Raw genomic sequence first — 17,254 nt, forward strand, 5'->3', positions numbered from 1 at the left:
CTAGTCCTTTCGTGGTGGGTACCGGGAAGCAGTAACAAACAAGCAGCAATGAACAGCGACAACGATGACGTGACAACAAGCTGCTTATTAAATAGGTACCTGTGTCGTACAACTACTGAACATGGACCGGAGCGAACACGGTGCCGGTTTGTAGAAGTGGGTCGAGAAGCTGTTGTTTATCTATCTTGCTGACATGTCGGTATGTCTTTGGTAAAATAGCCACTAATGAATGAATTAACGTGTGCAAAGGGAACGATTTTAATGGTTGTTGCGATGTAAATTTGTTCCGTTGAAAAGACCACATTTAGAATTTGAATGATGAATTTGACTAATAAATAATTTAGTTTTTCTAAAACATTTATTTTTCATTGTTTTAGTTTTCATTTCATTGGACTTGTGGTACAGTATATGCCAAGTAAACCCGGGTTCTGGCCGTATAAACCTTTTAGGTTCAAGTACTTTTCTGTAGGCCCTCAGATTCGAAGGAATAAAACTCTTATTGGCGAACGAATAATGTTAACAAGTTTATAAATAAAAATATTAAATATAAAAACTGAAGCAAAATAAAAAAATGTAAAACATAAACTAAAAGGTATCGTAATTTGTTACCGATATATATTTATATATAAAACTTGATGACTGTGACAAGTCCAAATCACATATTCTGATATTCCAAACAACATATTTGGCTGCGAGCAGGCAAACTTCACCTACCTACCTACTGCTGTCGAAGTTGAAATCGAAGTTGAATATATAGTTTCCTAGATACATCTCCGGTCATTTCAGGCTAGCCTCAGTACACCTACATCTCACATACCAGATCTAACAGAAGAGCAACTTTTTCGAGCCAAACATGTTTAGGTGATTGGAAACTATTTACCTCGCCCATTTGGCCAACAAAGAAGACCAAATTAGCAAAACCAGCTGAGGAAGGAGGTCTTTTGCATCTACAAAGCTGAGGTTTCTTTTTATCGACTCCAGTACGGTGCAGCATAATTCATTCGTTGGTAGCTATTTCACAAAGAAAGGAAAAGAAAAAATCAAACATTCAACTTTGTCTGTCACGCTACTTCAAACTTCTGACTGGCAAGGGTTTGCAATCGAATGGAGTAAACTTTTCTATTGAAACAATTCCTTTTTTTACCACTTTTCTCCTCAGAAGCGATAGCAGTTTGCTGTTAAAAAGTTGAATCATGTCTTGCGCTGCTGGTGAAAACTTTCATCGTACCAACAACAAAATCTCGTTAAAAGACGATTACTGTTAATATACTTCCGGAGTTGATTGGTTCTGTGCAACCGATAATGTTTTTTTTGCACGGAGAGAAGGTGATTGTCGATGATTTTTATGTCTGTAGGTACATACACAAACGATCGTACGGTCGTAGTGAATATGGCAATTTTCAAAGGATTTCACCATTAATATATGTACAGTAAATAAAAGCGGTAAAATCGGCTGGAAAACGGTAAACCAACATGACGGCTGGAGGGCCGAATCGGGTATACCGCGTTCGACGAATTGATTGCTGTAGGCCCAAATATGTTTACTGCAGGTATTTTTTCCGGGTGGATGTTACATACCGCATAACTGAAACCACATTATTCGAAAAATCACGCAAGAAGCGGATGAAAATAATTCTTTATTTTAATGAATTTATTATAAAACGTTATCCAAAGTGTAGTTCTTTTTCAATCGACTGCATTTTTCCCATTTATGCTGGCTGCAAATGAATTCCGCTTCAGAAAAAGTGACTCTGCTTTGGAGATTAAGGACGAGCCAGCACAATTTTTGATATCTTGCTCAGAAGTGGAGTGTATTCCAATGAAGGCGTTTCTACATTCTTAACCAGGGAATCAAAATATCATTGTTCATACGCAAAAATAACCGACAAAAACGAAGAGCGATAAACCAGTTATTTTCTGCTTATAAAACAAACATATGTGACAACCAGAATGTATCAGGATAACAAAATAATAGGACAAATGAATGTCCCTTCCCACCAGTGAGAATGATAACTTTCGGTGAGAATATATTTTGATACACACTCGCTTTCACAAGCGCTTGTTATGGGTATAAAATATATGTTTGTCGCAAGCTGGCTGGTTAAAGACAATACTTTATCAGCAACTTGTCGAAAAGGGACAAACAGCAAAAACCTTAAGAAAATGACTAGCTTGCTTTGATCCAAAGTCTGGCGTACAATGTTACATTGGTAACTACCAAACACTGCCGCTGCCGACACAGTGAGACATGATTAGGATTGCTTCTGTTCGGTTAACTACGTATTGCATACAGCAGTGTGTCTTTTTCGCAGGCGACAACGTGGTTGTTTTATTTTATTTTATTTTTATTTTATTTTATTAACGTCAACAGGTAAAATATCACCCCAATGACAGAAATAACTAAGTAACGTAATTACAATACTCGTCTGTTTAGATTATTAACATAAAACACGTCTAAAATTATACTTGTTTGTTTCTCGAGACACATTAAAGTCAAATACATGGTAACATTGATTGTATAGACGAGACATACTGCGCACTGGTTCATGTAGACCATAATTCGTCCTAGCTGGAGTAATACTGAGGAACGAGTGATATCGTAGATTGCCACGTCGTATATTGATACCCAGCATGCTGAGGAGTATTGAACAATCAACGTTACCTTGCAGGAGATCGCCAATAAAGCATACCTTTGCCACATTGCGTCTTTCCTCTAGTAATTCCAGGCCGATCAACATGCAACGGTTTTTATAGCTGGGTAAGTTCCGTGGATCCGTCCATCTGAGATAACGTAAAGCGAAGCGGATGAACTTTCGCTGAATAGCTTCGATGCGTTGAATTTCGTTCTGGTAATAAGGAGACCAGACGGGAGACGCGTATTCCAGTACAGGTCGCACAATTGAACAATAGAGTGTTTTCAGGCAGTAGATGTCCTTAAATTTTTTCGCGAAACGAAATAAAAAGCCCAGCTGTGAAGAAGCTTTTGCCACCACGTATGAAATGTGATCCTTGAAAGTTAATTTTGCATCGATTAAAACTCCCAAATCCTTAACTGTGGATTCACGCAGTAAACGTACGCCTGCCAAGGCATAGTCATACTGGAATAGTGAATGTTTTCGTCCAAATGAGATTACCGAGCACTTAGACACATTCAGCGACAATCGGTTATTTTGACACCATTTAGCGAAGTTTTCCAACTGCTCCTGCAGAAAACTCATATCCAGTGGTTGCTCTATCGTATGGTATAGCTTTAGATCGTCAGCGTATGAGAGTTTCGCACATTTCAAAATGGAATTAACGTCGATCATATACAGCAGGAATAAAAACGGTCCTAGGTGGCTTCCTTGTGGAACACCAGAACAAACAGGAAATGGCGAAGAAATGTGATCACCAATTTTTACAGACATGCTACGACCACATAGGTAAGATTGAAGCCAGAGTAGCAAATGTTTGTTCATGCCAAATCGATCAAATTTGACAATTGCAATTTGATGATTCATTTTATCAAATGCTGCAGATAAGTCTGTGTATATCGCGTCCACTTGATGACCATCCTCAATTTGGCGTGTTACAAACGAAGTGAAGGAAGTCAAGTTGGTTGTTGTAGATCGTTTAGGCATAAATCCGTGCTGATCCGACGAGATGTAGTGATGTAGTCTGGGCAAGCTCCTGGATAATAATCAACTCAAACAGTTTAGAAGTGGCACTTAATGCAGCTATACCCTAGTAGTTCGAGACTTCTCGTTTACAACCTTTTTTAAAGACAGGAAAAACATATGACTGTTTCCAGCAGTTTGGAAAAATGCCTGTAGCCAAAGATAGATTGAATACCGCTGCGAGCGGTGCCGCTAGCGTCTCCATACAGCGTTTCAGAATGATTGACGGGATACCGTCAGGGCCATATCTCGTGGATGATTTTAGTCTTTTTCCAGCTGACGTAACCATGTCAATGGAGAAAACAAACTGCGACAAAGGTACAGAAAGTCGAGGAATATTTTCGATGGCGACGGCTACATCCTGCGGTTCGAGCTGTTCATTGGTGAAAACGTTATTGAAATGAGAACGGAACAAGTCGGAAATGTCTGCGGCGGAGTCGGCTTCGAACAGACCATTGGACATCGTAGAGGGTAATCCCGATTCTTTACGTTGCTCATTCATGTAGCGCCAAAACTTTTTGGGTTTGCCTTGAGACGGCGTTGCATATTGTTCTGATGGGCGTTATACAGGTGATCATTGAGCTGTTTATAGGTAGTATTTATTTCTACGTATCTTATTCTCGTGGCATCAGTGCGATACTTTCTGTGTCGTCTAAGGGCTGCACGTTTAATCGTTTTAAGACGCTTGAGATCAGCGTTCGCCCAGGCTGGTTTAGGTGGTACGCGCTTTGACTTGACGGGCACGAACTAGTCGATAGCATATGCCAGTATGCTAGAAATGGTCGATGCAGCGAGACTAGCGTCGTGATCGCGGAGAACCTCTCCCCAATCAACGTGGCCCAGAAAATCGTTCATACCGTTGAAATTGGTTTTACTAAACTCATATGAGAGGCTTTCGGAAGTATCCTGGAAGCGTTGCTGTGGCCTGATCTTTAATTGCGTTAGTAAAGGAGGATGATGCCTGCAGATCTTTACGAGTGGTACCGGAGCTTCTGTAACCGTACAGTCTACGCACAGCTCGTCACTAACGAAGCACAGATCAAGGGTCCGATGATTCTCGCTTTCAATCCCATTCATCTGTTTAAGTCCAGCGGTGCTATATGTATCAAGCAAGCCATTTTCGCGGGGATGGACGATCGATAGGCGATCGGGAATGGGTTTAAAGAAGAATCGTTAAACAGCTGGCTTTTCGTCGTATTTTGATTCAACCAGGTTTCGGTGAGGGCGTATACGTCATAACAGCAATCACTGAAGACTAACTGGTACTCAGCGAGAGAGCTGTTCATTCCTCCAACGTTTTGATAGTATACCAGGACATTCGTGGTGGCAGATGCAGCAATACTTGTTACGGTTGATGTCCTGGGAATTGAGGATGTGTCAGAGCGATGGATACCGTTACTGATAGGATACTTGCCATGGAAGGCGGCTTGGAAAACCCCTTCACCAGCACTAGACTCAGGGCCGGGACGACTTGGGTGGCAGGAACGAGTCAATTGCGATTGTAATTCGGTGTCTACGGCGGGCTCGACTGAGCTAGGCGGATCAGGGGTTTCCATATCGCGATATGGTAGGCGTCCCGGACCGGGTGATAAGCTGAAGTCATGGTCGTTCTGATGGAATATCCGAAGTCCAGCAGTCGGAGTGTCGTCAGCGAAGTTTCGTTCAGTAAGTACCGCTAACGGATCATGCAAGTGCGTAGTACTGGAAACACGGTACGGGTCAGTGGACGCAAGGGTATTTATAAATGTGTACTTGCCGTGAAGAGAGTTTTGGAAGCCCCTTTCCCCACGCCCACATGTAGGACCTGGACGACTGATGAGCGCTGGCGGCAGTAGCGTGACAACGGTGGGGGGTCGGGGGCATCCATGATACCAACAACAGAGCGTCCCAGTGTCATGCTATTTGATGAAATAAGCGGTCGACTGAAGATGACAGTAGCGTCAGATTGACAAAAGTCGGCTGGTGGGAACTTGGTGCAGTTTAATATCGTCGGTGTGACGGAAACTATGGTCCGTCTACTGCAGGAGTCTGCTGTAGATCTACAGTCGAAGGGAGTCCTAAAGGGACTGGAGTTAGCGCCATTGGAGTGACAGATGATGAACCAGCACCGGAGTCATCGTAGGGTCCAACTAGTGGAGTAGCGGAAGGAGCGGGGGCGATAGGGGGCAGCCATACCGCTGAATTCGCTCGAGCATCATCAAATTCCCTGAATACAATTCCCTGTGGCCAAGTATCAGGATTCAAGGCCGCATTTTTGTACGCCAGAGGAATGCCTACTTTGAAAGAAATGAAGTTGAGCGATTGAAGGTCGGCCCCTCTTTTCACCAGTGAAACAACACGAATTGGATCCTGGTTTTGTAGGCCATCTCGAACAAGCCGCTCGACGACCTCGGAGGTTACGGTGGGGTGGAAATGTGAGAGATACACCCAGAATAACTTGGTTGGGGAGCTGACCATAAGCTTTTCGGGGTTCTCAACGAGTCTGGTACCGGTAGTCGGTTTATTCGGAGTTTCCAAGTCACCGCGACGACGTTTAGCGGGACGATCGCGAACTGGTATTCGCATCGGGGTTGCCGCATTGACCTTACCGGCGAGTTTGGCTAACTCGTTGTTGTTCCGCAAGATTTCGTCTTTCAGCTCCGAGATTCCGTTCATTTGCCCTTCTACGACGGACGATATCACGTTTCCCAAGGACGAAACGGTGCTTTTAAAACGTGCGAATTTCATCATCCTGACGCACTCGTCACACATCCAGAACAAATTGTTATTTGACCGGACGAATTTCATAAAATTAGCATTCAAACCAGCGCACTTAATGTGACAAACTTGGTCACAAAAACCCATGCATTTTAAGAGGTCCTCCTCCTTTTTTATCATTTTTGCACATCGATCGCAAGCGGTACAGTCGGTCATTTTAAAGATAAAATTAAATCGCGTTAAGTGAACACCGATAAGTATGCTCTTGGTAACTCTGGCCATGCGCGAGTATCGATAAAGCGGGTAACGATCTAACGGTGGGGTATCGCCCAATACTGCTATACAGAATGTAAACAGACAAATCGAACAAAACTATGTAGCAGCAGATCACAGAAAATCACTTCAATTAGATTCCAATAGCGTTGTTACGACTATGAAACGCCGAATAAAGCTTTAATTTACACTTTGCACAAACTATAAATACTAGAATTAGCGATAAACGTGTATAAAATAGCGAAAATTTTGCGAGAAATTCGATACAAACAACCGTACGGTACAGTATTATTATATTGTCATGAAACATCTGTCTTAGAGTATCCCAAAATAGCACTATGTCATAAAACCCGCCCCCTCCCCCTCAAATGATAGCTTAGGATGTCGCAACAAAACTTTTATATGGCGTTAATATTGGTTGACGCGATTTAGGAGTCGCGCATTTGAGTTTTATGAAACAATGATCTTTTTAGGAGTTATGGTGACTTGTCTGGAATCATATTTGGTTACAAAAATTTCAAATTGGTTGGTTTACTAGTTGGTTACGTAACTATCAATTAGAGTTGACATTATAGAAGCCCTCGAGTTCCGGCCTGTGTCGGGATCTCCACGCGAAAGGAGTGCTATTTCCGAACTCGGAACACACACCAATGACACGGATGGCAAGAAAACGTGATATCAGAATGAACGAGGCTTAAGGATTAAATTAGACGACCTGTTCCTTGCATCTAATGACTGCAGCTTTGATGTAATAATCTTAACTGAAACCACACTAGATGTCTGCATGAATTTTGATGAAAAACTTTTCCTGTATCTCTCCATAGCATCTTACTACAATTCTTCCGTGAGCCCGGAAAAGTTATTTTGATACCGTACGAGCACCGGCAGCTAAATATGTTTGCGACATTTCAATTGAAAGAAATTAAATTTCGCAACATGAACGCGATAAATAAAAACAATGTTTAACAACTATTTATTGGTTCCGGTGTCAAACGTTATATTGGGATTAGCAATAAATACAAATAAAATTAAAACGCATGAGGCAGTACTGTTGCTGCACTGAGTAAATTTATTGTCGCGAAAAATTGGTTTCCAATATGTACAATATGCGTTTCAAAGTAACGACATCTGTTGTATATAACAGGCAAAGTTTGATTGTTTCAAGCATGCTCTCACGCATGGCGCATGATGAAACGCTAGCGCCAACTTTTGTGCTTTTTTTATCAGAAACAAGAGGCGAAATATTAGGCAACTTTTAGTCAAATATGATCTCAGCTATTTGCCAAAAATTTGGAGAAACTAAAATCAATTTGCACATCAAGAATGGTTTCTAATAGTGTCATGTAACGCTGGAATGTGTCAGTAGTGGAATTCCGAACAGCACCAAAAACTATATTTCAGTAGACCTGCATGGTTTTATGCCAGGTCGTTCTGTGTTGACTAACTTGATCGGATTTACAAGTACCTGTATCTCACAGATGTAAGCCCGCAACGCAAATCGATGCTGTCTACATAGATATTAAGACCGCGTTCGACAAGGTGGATCATCAAATACTCTCGCATAAGCTCTCTAAACTGGATGTATCTGATACTAGACTGACTTTATGGTTGAGCTCGTATCTTATAGACCGTACTTTACATGTCAAACTGGATTCCACAGTTTCATGTGCGTTCAGTAATACTTCTAGTGTCACACAAGGCAGTAACTTGGAACGTTTGCTTTTCGCCTTGTACTTCAACAACATTGCTGTTCTGCTGGGTTCCGAATGCGTACTGCTATATGCCGATGATCTAAAGATCGATCTATATAGAAAAACTGTCAATATTTGCCAGCGACTGCAAATATTGCTGAATACCTTTGCTGATAGATGTAACTGAAACAGGCTAACAATAAGCATCGCTAAATGTGTGGTTAAAACATTTCATCCTTGTAGTGTGCCTATCTCTAATTTAAGTTTTAATTTTCATGATGGATAATGTCAATTGTCAGATGAATCGACCAATATACAATATACAATTAGCTTGCAGTTGGACGCAAGGCAACACTGCTAATTGAAGCATGTATAGAAGAAATATCAAAAACGGTACCCAAAAACAAACTTGTTACGAATGTGGAGAAGGGTGACTCGACCCTTAAGAATTACTCACCTAAACCTAAGAATTGAATTGTCTAGTGAAACTCATTCGTAGTAACAGTTAACAAATGTCACGTGAGGCTGAAAAGAAAAACAAAACAGAAACATTATTTAGCTGACAGCCGCCGTAAAGAGTCACTTCAAATAAAACATTTTGCAATAAAATTGTACACTGCTTGTCGCATCAGTCTGGCCAGACGAAAAGAGAAAACAAAAATGAATGCATCTTCTAATTATTATCACATCCACCAGCGACAGCACATGTTTTTGAAATCCTTTTGGCGTATATGTTGGGGATGCAGACAACCGAGACACATCAGCAATGTGGGTATGGTGAAGATAAGTGATGCCTCGCACGTAGTAGAAATATATAGGTCTAACACCGTCTAACAGTAAACAGCAGTAACGCGTTCGGCCCCTTTGCTGTGAATTACTTGACAGCAATAAGTGGAGAGCTGCTAATAGAGATTTGTCTGTGCTTGGCCTTGGTACCGTCGCGTCGTGAAGCGTCGTGACTCCTCGAAGGCAGACAATTTTCACCTCTTGCCATCATCATACTACATATAGTGAATGTGCTCAATTATAAGGGTACATGATTTGGGTTGGGATATGTAATCGCAAGAATGTCCCTTGCTTTACGTAGATAATTACAAAATATCGTTGCGCTAGAAATTCCAAAAAAGTTACTTGTTTTGATAGCTGTCGCTTGTTTGGTTTTTTTGTACACGTTACAAGGAACATAATCGTCCATCAAAACCATTTATTCTTACAACCAGGGATCGTTTGCCATCAGGGATGTTGTGTACAACGAATACAGTGAATACCAAAGAAGCTTTTGGTGTTGCAAAGCAGTATAGTTAGGTCGAGAAAAAATATGCATCTTTTGTACCACTATTGAGTGCCTTTAATGTGGTGGAGCTGTGATTTTAACAAGACGGTGCAACATGCCATACCGCACGTGCCATAATTGATTTGATGAAAATTGAAAATAGGAAAACTTAAATTACGACAGTTTTTTTTTCGTGGAATTACTGTTTATTGATACTACAGCTTCTGATTCACTATTTTCTGGTGACCAGACGTCCAGAGATCGTAACAGTCCCGTAACGTGAGTGCCTTCAAATAATAGTCGTAATTGTTTATCGTTCTAAGATTATAGTGACGTTTGGCTTTAATACATAACGAGTTAATACAAAAATAATTTGCGGTCACACAAAATAAGTCTAGTTGTTTTACTATTCAGTGCTAAACTCTTTACAAATCAAGAAATATCTATTGCATGATTACACTAAGTGCGTCGTAGGACTTTTATGCTCCCAACTGGCACATCCACATAATAATTCGGGCGCACATCAGTCTCGTTCCACTTCGGAGCGGATTAATTTGCCTGCAAATACGTTGGTACAGTTGCAGAAACATACGACACACAGAATAAGTCACCATGCAGTGGCAAGTCAACCGAACCATGATGTACTCCCTCCCCATTAAAACAGAAAAACTCCAACCGGGTTTGCGGAAATTTTCTTTTTTTTCGCTGCCTTTGCCACCCGCTGCTGCTGCTGTTGCCGTTGCTGCTCAGTTAGTACCCTTCCAGACGGTGTCAGATTTGCAACCATCACCGACTAGTCGGTAGAGCTCAAAAGAAGTCGAGTCAAGTTTCAAACCCGGTCCGTACCGATATCCAGAGGTCACGAGTGCTGCAGGATGAAGCGACGGATGCGGTTTCTGGTCTTCATTGTTCCCGTCTCACTGCTGCTGGTAGTTGGCAGTGGGCCGCACCCGGTGACGGCTGATTTCATTCAGAACCTCACCAACGGAGTTCGGATGGCAGGCAAGCTGTTCGGTATCGATACGATATCGGACGTGGCGGACCTGGTGGCGAAAGGATTTTCACAGCAAGGATTCACGTCGAAACCCGATGTCAGCGCTCCAATGCAGCAACAAGCAGCAAATATGATGGGGCTCATGTGGAAAATGCTCGGGATGGACGGCAGCAAACTAGGGGCGTTGGTCATGAATGCGCTGATTTTTGTTGCCCACGTGGTAGGTTTTGTAAGTTTGAAAATCTGGTTTTGCTATTGATTGAAGTTTTTTCCAGATTGCTACCAACCTAGGATCATTTCGAAAGCCAGCAACGGGTCAGATTTCTAAGGAAGACGTTCCAAAACTAGATGATTCAACAATATTGAAGACTGAATCGCCGCTTGATTGGCTGTTGCACAATCCTTCGAAGCAGTTTCGTGCTATGCTGGAACCGATTCAAGAGGGCAACATTACTGACTATCTTGAGATGGACTTGCAAAACCTGGAACAAGCCGCCCCCGAGGATGTAGGTTGTATCAAACTATTGGTGTGTAAAATAAGACCCTTCATATGGAAAATGCAAGAAGTTGTTCGACAACGTTTGGCCGGCAGCACCGGAAGCACATCGGAATCAGAGAGAGACTCGGAAAGCATTGTACAGACAATCTTCAACAGTGTTCCTAACATGGAAGAATTTCAAGCAAACGAGGCAAGTTGTGAAACGAAGTTTAAGCATTGTGTGCGCTCTTTGAACCGAGCGTAAAAAATGGTAACACATAGATTGCTCTCGTTGCTATTGTAGTTATTGTTTGTAGAAAGTTAAAGACTTTATGCTGCAATGTGTATCGCACCGTTCACTCACTTTTCAAAGAGAAATAAAATCACCTTGATGTAATCTTCAAATTAAATTCATTGGACTTGGAATAGGTTTATTAGGAACTTTTCATAGTTAACGAACACTAACAACATAGGAAAACTCTCCTTTTTTATTTGTTCTAAGCATAAGCAGGTCTAGCAAAAAAAAATTATTTCACTGCCTTCAATGAAAACTGGGTCAACAGAGCAACACTTCATCATTAAAAAAACATTGCCAAGCAAAAACAACACGCCTCGTAGCCCTCTTCCTTTCGTTGCACAACTATGCTTTGTTTCAACCATGCTGGAGCGAGCCTTTTGTTGGCCTGCCTGCCTGCCTTATCATATGGTGTTGTTGGTGGTAGGCTTTAGCTGGCTGCGATGACAGGTGCAAATGACATTTTCCTCACCGAAGGCTAGCGTATGTATTCCTTCGGGAAGTTTCCTCCTCGGAAAACATGTGCCCGACATTGGGATTGGGGCTTAGTCTGCTAACAAGCAAGCAAGCAACCTTGGAAGGCAAGGCAAAGGAAATCTTGAAACTTTTAAGACTTTCGTCCCGCTCGTGCGTTAGGAAGCGGTAAAGTAATCCGGAAACATGCGGGAAAATTAAATGAAGAAGGCGACACTTGAAATTTGCGGAAGCTTATACAAATGACATTCAACCATTTCCTGCTCGAGGCAGCGAGATATGTTTTCTTGGTCTAAACTAGTACTCTTACCACTAGGTCTAGTGGTCTACAGTGAGAACAAGTAGAACGAATCTTCCGCTTAGGTTAAATGTCTAGAATGGGGATAGAATTTATAGTGGTGCAAGAAGTACTACACTAGCCTTGATGTTGAGCTGAACTTAAAGTCGGAATGTGTTGAAATTGAAGGTCAAGTTCTTATGCAAGCCAGTGCCTGTGATGCCCTTAAGTTCCAAGGTTCTTTACTGAAATCTCAATCTACAATATTCACACACATAAATATTCACTTGCATTGGAATTGCATTGGTAACGCCTATTGGTTATCCGGATCTTTCAATGAATTAGTGAGATATGAGGCAGATTATGATTTATCTAAATCTATTGTGGTGTGTCCTCTTTTAATTTATGCTATGTCGTATCAGTGAGCTATCAAAGTTTGATAAGCCACCTCAACTACTGTCGGCATTTATCCCAATCAGGTGATGCATTTCGTATGAAATTTATCACCTGATTAGAAGCAGCATTCCAAATATCGCAGGGCTGAGTCAGCCCATTATCAAGATATCTACGTCGTTTATGATATAGGACAACACAGTCGCACAACAAATGTTCGGAGCTTTCAATCTCATGATTGCAAAAGCTTCATTAAGTTTACCGATGAGTTTCAGGTGGTACCATGACCGCACATAATTGCCATCAGCTCCTAATTCCGATCACTCAGCCTAAATAGTCAATTTTTTAAAAAAATGAGCCAAAATCTGTAGTAAATGAGCATGCTCCGTTATTGTGCTATGTGTTTATGTGTCAATTGTTGAAAAATTACTGTCTTTAGGGAACCGAGCACTTTAAAATAGACTAAATACGACCGGCAGTCGCAAAAAACGCCATCAAAATGTATTTTCTTAGCCGAAGTGCTAAGCGCATGATCAAATTTGCTAAGATCATAGCTGCGTGGAAACATATTACCTTCTTCGGTATTCTATCATAACGAATAGATACAAGCATATATAACCGTTTTATATCAAATTTGGCTAAAAATATGCTGAATTTGCGGAATTTATTCCATTAAAGTGATTGATCGGAATTATGAACATAACTTTTTTTCTGTTTTTAATTCCGATCACTATATCAAAGTTATAAACTCTCAAAATGCATGTTAACGAAGTTGCTGTTTGGATTTTAGGGTTATTTGCAACATGATAACATGGTGGAAATATTGAAATCTTTTGACGTAGAACTACGTCTTACGACAGGGTGTCAATCCAAAATTTGGAGTCAAGCCAGTGTCACGAAAGAATGAAAAATTTTGAACGCTAATAGCTCTTCCCATTTAAAATGGATTTTGATCATAAACGATGCAGCAATTGTACGGCTTTCTTGAAAAGATTGTTTGCCAATCACTATTTAGTGAAAATTTACCGAAAACTTTCAAGCTAAACTTTTTCCATACATTTTCCTTATGATAGTCTTGCTTCCCAGGCTGCGGATGGGCAGACCATTACACACGTCAAGCTTGTGGCTGCTGCTTCAAGACAAAGAAGCAAAATAAACGTGTTTTTTGATTACTACAAAATACAGTAAAGTCTAGGTGCTACATTCCGATTTGGAATTTTGACCTTATATTTTAATACGACAGACTTCGTTTGTTGCTGTTTGTTTTTTCTCACTTTACGCTTCACATATATCAATATGGTGTAAAATTCTTTAATATTCGAGGTTTCTTCGCGAAATACAGCCCAACCTAGTTCAACGCCAACTACGTGGTCATATCTGGAACACAACCTTTCTGATTTGAAGGCTGAATGTGGCTCAGTTTTATTATAATTGGAACAATTGAACGAAGATAAAAGAAAGGGAAAGTTTCATAATCCGCTTGTCGTGCTCTAATGATAATAATGAGCATTAACGAAAGCAGAAGATGACTGCTAGGCGAATTGTCATCAGACTCTATAAACGCAAAACATTTCAGATCCATTTGGTACAAATTGACAATAGTTTTATACTTTAACAGCTAATCACGACGTGATCGGAATTAGACACACCTGTGATCGGAATTAGAATCACCCCTTAAAATTGATGATCGGAATTAGGTGCACTGATACAGCATACTTGGATGCATTTTTTGTAACTTTCGGTAAATAATTTAGGCATTTTAACATTTTTCCCCGAAACATAATTGAAAATACTTGCTAAAGACACATACCATGTAAATAAATGTCAAACCTTTATTTCTCAGTAGGGACTCAAAGATGAATTATGCCTTAGGTGATCGGAATTAGGTGCTTTCACGGTACTTACAAGGACAATGTCCTGTTATCAAACCGGTGTATGTGATCAAGTCGGGTTTTGAAAGGTTAAATAATTTTTGTGATTGAAGTGCATTTGGCTCTATAAAACGTTTTGATTGCCGGGCGTTCGAGGTAATATTCCAGTTAGACCATACCTTTAGTTTTTCCCAATTCCTAAGTTCCATTTTAAGGGCACATGAAGATAGTCCAAAAAAGGGTTCGGGTCCAATAAACTGCATGGATGACCCCTTCTTTGCCAACACCCTTCTTTGCCACTTTGCCCCTTCTTTGAGTTTCAGGAAACCGTCAATGATACAATGGCGAATAGCTGTGACTTTGAAATGTCGTTCATTGAATCCGCAGGAATCTGTACCGCAAGCAGTTGGTGCATCCGAAATGCATCGTAATGGAGGATGAGACGTACATTAAAGTGGACGCAAAGCAGATTCCCGGCCTGGAGTTTTTCATCGGCAAGTTCCACCTGGATGTGCCAGAGAAGTTTCGAAAGAAGTAGGTCGATACATTTAGCAAGAAGTGGTAGGCGATTTGTGGGTGCGGAAAATTCATCAAGCCGTCCATAACGACCGGCACCATCAACGGCCAAATAAATAAAGAAGAAGTCTCCAGAGGCGCCTGCTGCCCTTCCTCTAGTCCCACGAAGGTAACAGTCTGTTTTAGTCGGATCTAGCATCGTGCCATTACGCGAAACAACGATGTTGTTTTTGTGCCAAAAGAGACAAATCCACTAAACTCGCCAAAAGCTCACCCAATAGAAAAAGTGGTAGTGATCGTAACCATCTGAAAGAATGTATGCGTATGATATTGGTGTACCTACGACGTCATCCAATGATGTAGGTGTGATAGTGATGTCAGAATGATGGCACATACACAAACGAACAGTTGCCACCGTCGTTCGTGGAGGGCGCACCACCCCTGCCCGTAGAGATTCAACAGAATGCCCAGTCTTGAGTTCTGTAGTCTTCGACTAAGTCCAAGGCGCGGGCATTCAGCCTGGGAGAGGAGGCTGAACAAATCAAATCATCATCGATGGCATCCTCACTACCAGAGGTTGGAAAACTCGCAAAATGGATATATACGCCTAGCCTCGGTAAACGGTTTTATCATGAGGAAACAGCGACGCGAATGGTTCAACTCGCCCATAACAATGACCCACATACATTCACGCTACATATTGGGAGATTTGCACAAAATTAAACGCGGTCTAAGCCAAACGAAAGGAAACACCGCGCTTGAAGCAAACACCGCGTTGGAGCTACTGTCAGAATTTTGTAAACAAACATGCCCATGTAAATATGTGAGTTTCTGAAACTTTTATATATTCTGTTGGTTCTATTAATAAATACTCAAGTAATTCGAAATTGTGTGTACAACAGATGTAAAATGACCCATGAAGATATCTTGCATCGCGTGAAAAATAATCACGCGACTGTAAATACAGTCTATCATTGCCTTTACGCTTTTTATTTCCTCGGAATCAATCGATGTGCATTGGCAGAAATATTTGGAAAATCAAAAGCAACAATTTGTAACTGGATTCGTAAGTACGAGCAAGACGGAGCATTTTCAAGAAAGCAACGAATGCAGGTTTATCGACGTTTTGGGACTACGCAACGACAGTGGTTGTTAAACTTATATTATAAGGAACCCGTAGTATTCATAGATGAAGCTAGAGACCGCTTCCAGGAACACTTCAAAACTTGTATTAGTGCTGCATCAATTGTTCGAATTTTAAAAACAGCTGGACTGACATGGAAGAAAATTGAAAGGCGTGCTATACAAATTCGAAAAGCGGATATTCTCAGGTAATGACAATGAATATTAAATGATTTTAATTTCGTTTTGACTGAAATATTTGATTATTACTAGGTATGCTGACGAACTAGAAGCATTTAAGTGGGAACTGCATCAACTGGTCTTCATCGATGAAGTATCCTTCGATTCCCGTGACATGCTTCGAAACTACGGATATGGGGTAAAAGGGAAAAAAGTGATTTTCCGTGGAGAGTTCAATCGACGTCCGAGAGAATCTTACCTATGCTTTCTAGGGCAAGGGGGATTGCTTGAATCGTACAGGACTGAGGGTACATTTACTCGTCAAAAGTTTTTTGATTGTGTCAGGAAATTTGCAATCCAAAGCTCAAAAGTAGAATTCTATCCAGGAAAGAACTCTGTTTGGATAATGGATGGTGCCAGGATACATTGCGACAAAAATATAGTGCTATATCTTCGTTCTTTGGGCATATTGCCAATTTTCTTACCAGCGTACTGTCCGATGTTTAATCCGATTGAAGTAATTTTTGGTATATGCAAAAAGCATCTGAAACGAAACTACGTCGAAAATAGTAAAAAATCGTTATCTATAACAATAACCGAAACGCTGGTGAAATTCAGAAACTATTCTTGCACAAAACTTTTTAATAAATGTGGCTATATCTCGGGTAACAACTTTGATCCTAATACTGGTCTTGCCCAACCTCTATTCGCTTTTGGTTTTGAAGAGAAAAAATAAATAATTCAATTGTCTGTTTTTGTTAAAAACTGATTTTCTATTAGACTAATCTCAAGATTTTAGTCTTGACCTTGGAATGAGGTCATACATATATTAATATTTTTTTTTTGAAACGATGGTTCTACAATTGATGAAGGGACGGTAGGGGAAAGAAATGAAAATTTTGGTGAAGGAGGGGGAAGAGCGGAAAGGAAGGGGGGGGGGGGGTATTGGTAGCTATGCTTGACAAGTAGTCATTTTGACTCCTACCTTTTGTCCAATGCTGGAAGGTGCATGAGTCGAACCAAGCTGTAATCTGAGATTATAACCGGATTCGAACCCACAACAC

General features: G+C 40.9%; 2 protein-coding genes across 2 annotated transcripts; both read left to right on the forward strand.

The window, feature by feature from the left end:
- The first annotated feature begins 10,465 nt into the window (after positions 1-10,465).
- On the forward strand, positions 10,466-14,910 carry LOC128736361 (uncharacterized). Its single transcript, XM_053830837.1, has 3 exons — positions 10,466-10,804; positions 10,860-11,323; positions 14,760-14,910. The coding sequence occupies exons 1-3, from the start codon at positions 10,466-10,468 to the stop codon at positions 14,908-14,910; spliced, it is 954 nt and encodes a 317-aa protein (XP_053686812.1).
- An 887-nt stretch (positions 14,911-15,797) lies between these two features.
- LOC128736362 (uncharacterized) lies at positions 15,798-16,926 on the forward strand. The gene is made up of 2 exons (XM_053830838.1): positions 15,798-16,219; positions 16,284-16,926. Exons 1-2 carry the CDS (start codon positions 15,798-15,800, stop codon positions 16,924-16,926), a joined length of 1,065 nt encoding a protein of 354 aa, XP_053686813.1.
- Positions 16,927-17,254: the final 328 nt, after the last annotated feature.

Source organism: Sabethes cyaneus, chromosome 2, assembly GCF_943734655.1.
Source record: "Sabethes cyaneus chromosome 2, idSabCyanKW18_F2, whole genome shotgun sequence".
Taxonomy (NCBI): Eukaryota; Metazoa; Arthropoda; class Insecta; order Diptera; family Culicidae; genus Sabethes; species Sabethes cyaneus.

Excerpts from the sequence above, each read along its gene's own strand:
- LOC128736361 (XM_053830837.1), top strand. The coding sequence starts at position 10,466 with ATGAAGCGACGGATGCGGTTTCTGGTCTTCATTGTTCCCGTCTCACTG. Across the intron at positions 10,805-10,859 it reads TGATTTTTGTTGCCCACGTG|ATTGCTACCAACCTAGGATC; the intron begins GTAGGTTTTGTA and ends AGTTTTTTCCAG. Across the intron at positions 11,324-14,759 it reads GTGCGCTCTTTGAACCGAGC|GAATCTGTACCGCAAGCAGT; the intron begins GTAAAAAATGGT and ends TTGAATCCGCAG.
- LOC128736362 (XM_053830838.1), top strand. The coding sequence starts at position 15,798 with ATGACCCATGAAGATATCTTGCATCGCGTGAAAAATAATCACGCGACT. Across the intron at positions 16,220-16,283 it reads CGAAAAGCGGATATTCTCAG|GTATGCTGACGAACTAGAAG; the intron begins GTAATGACAATG and ends GATTATTACTAG.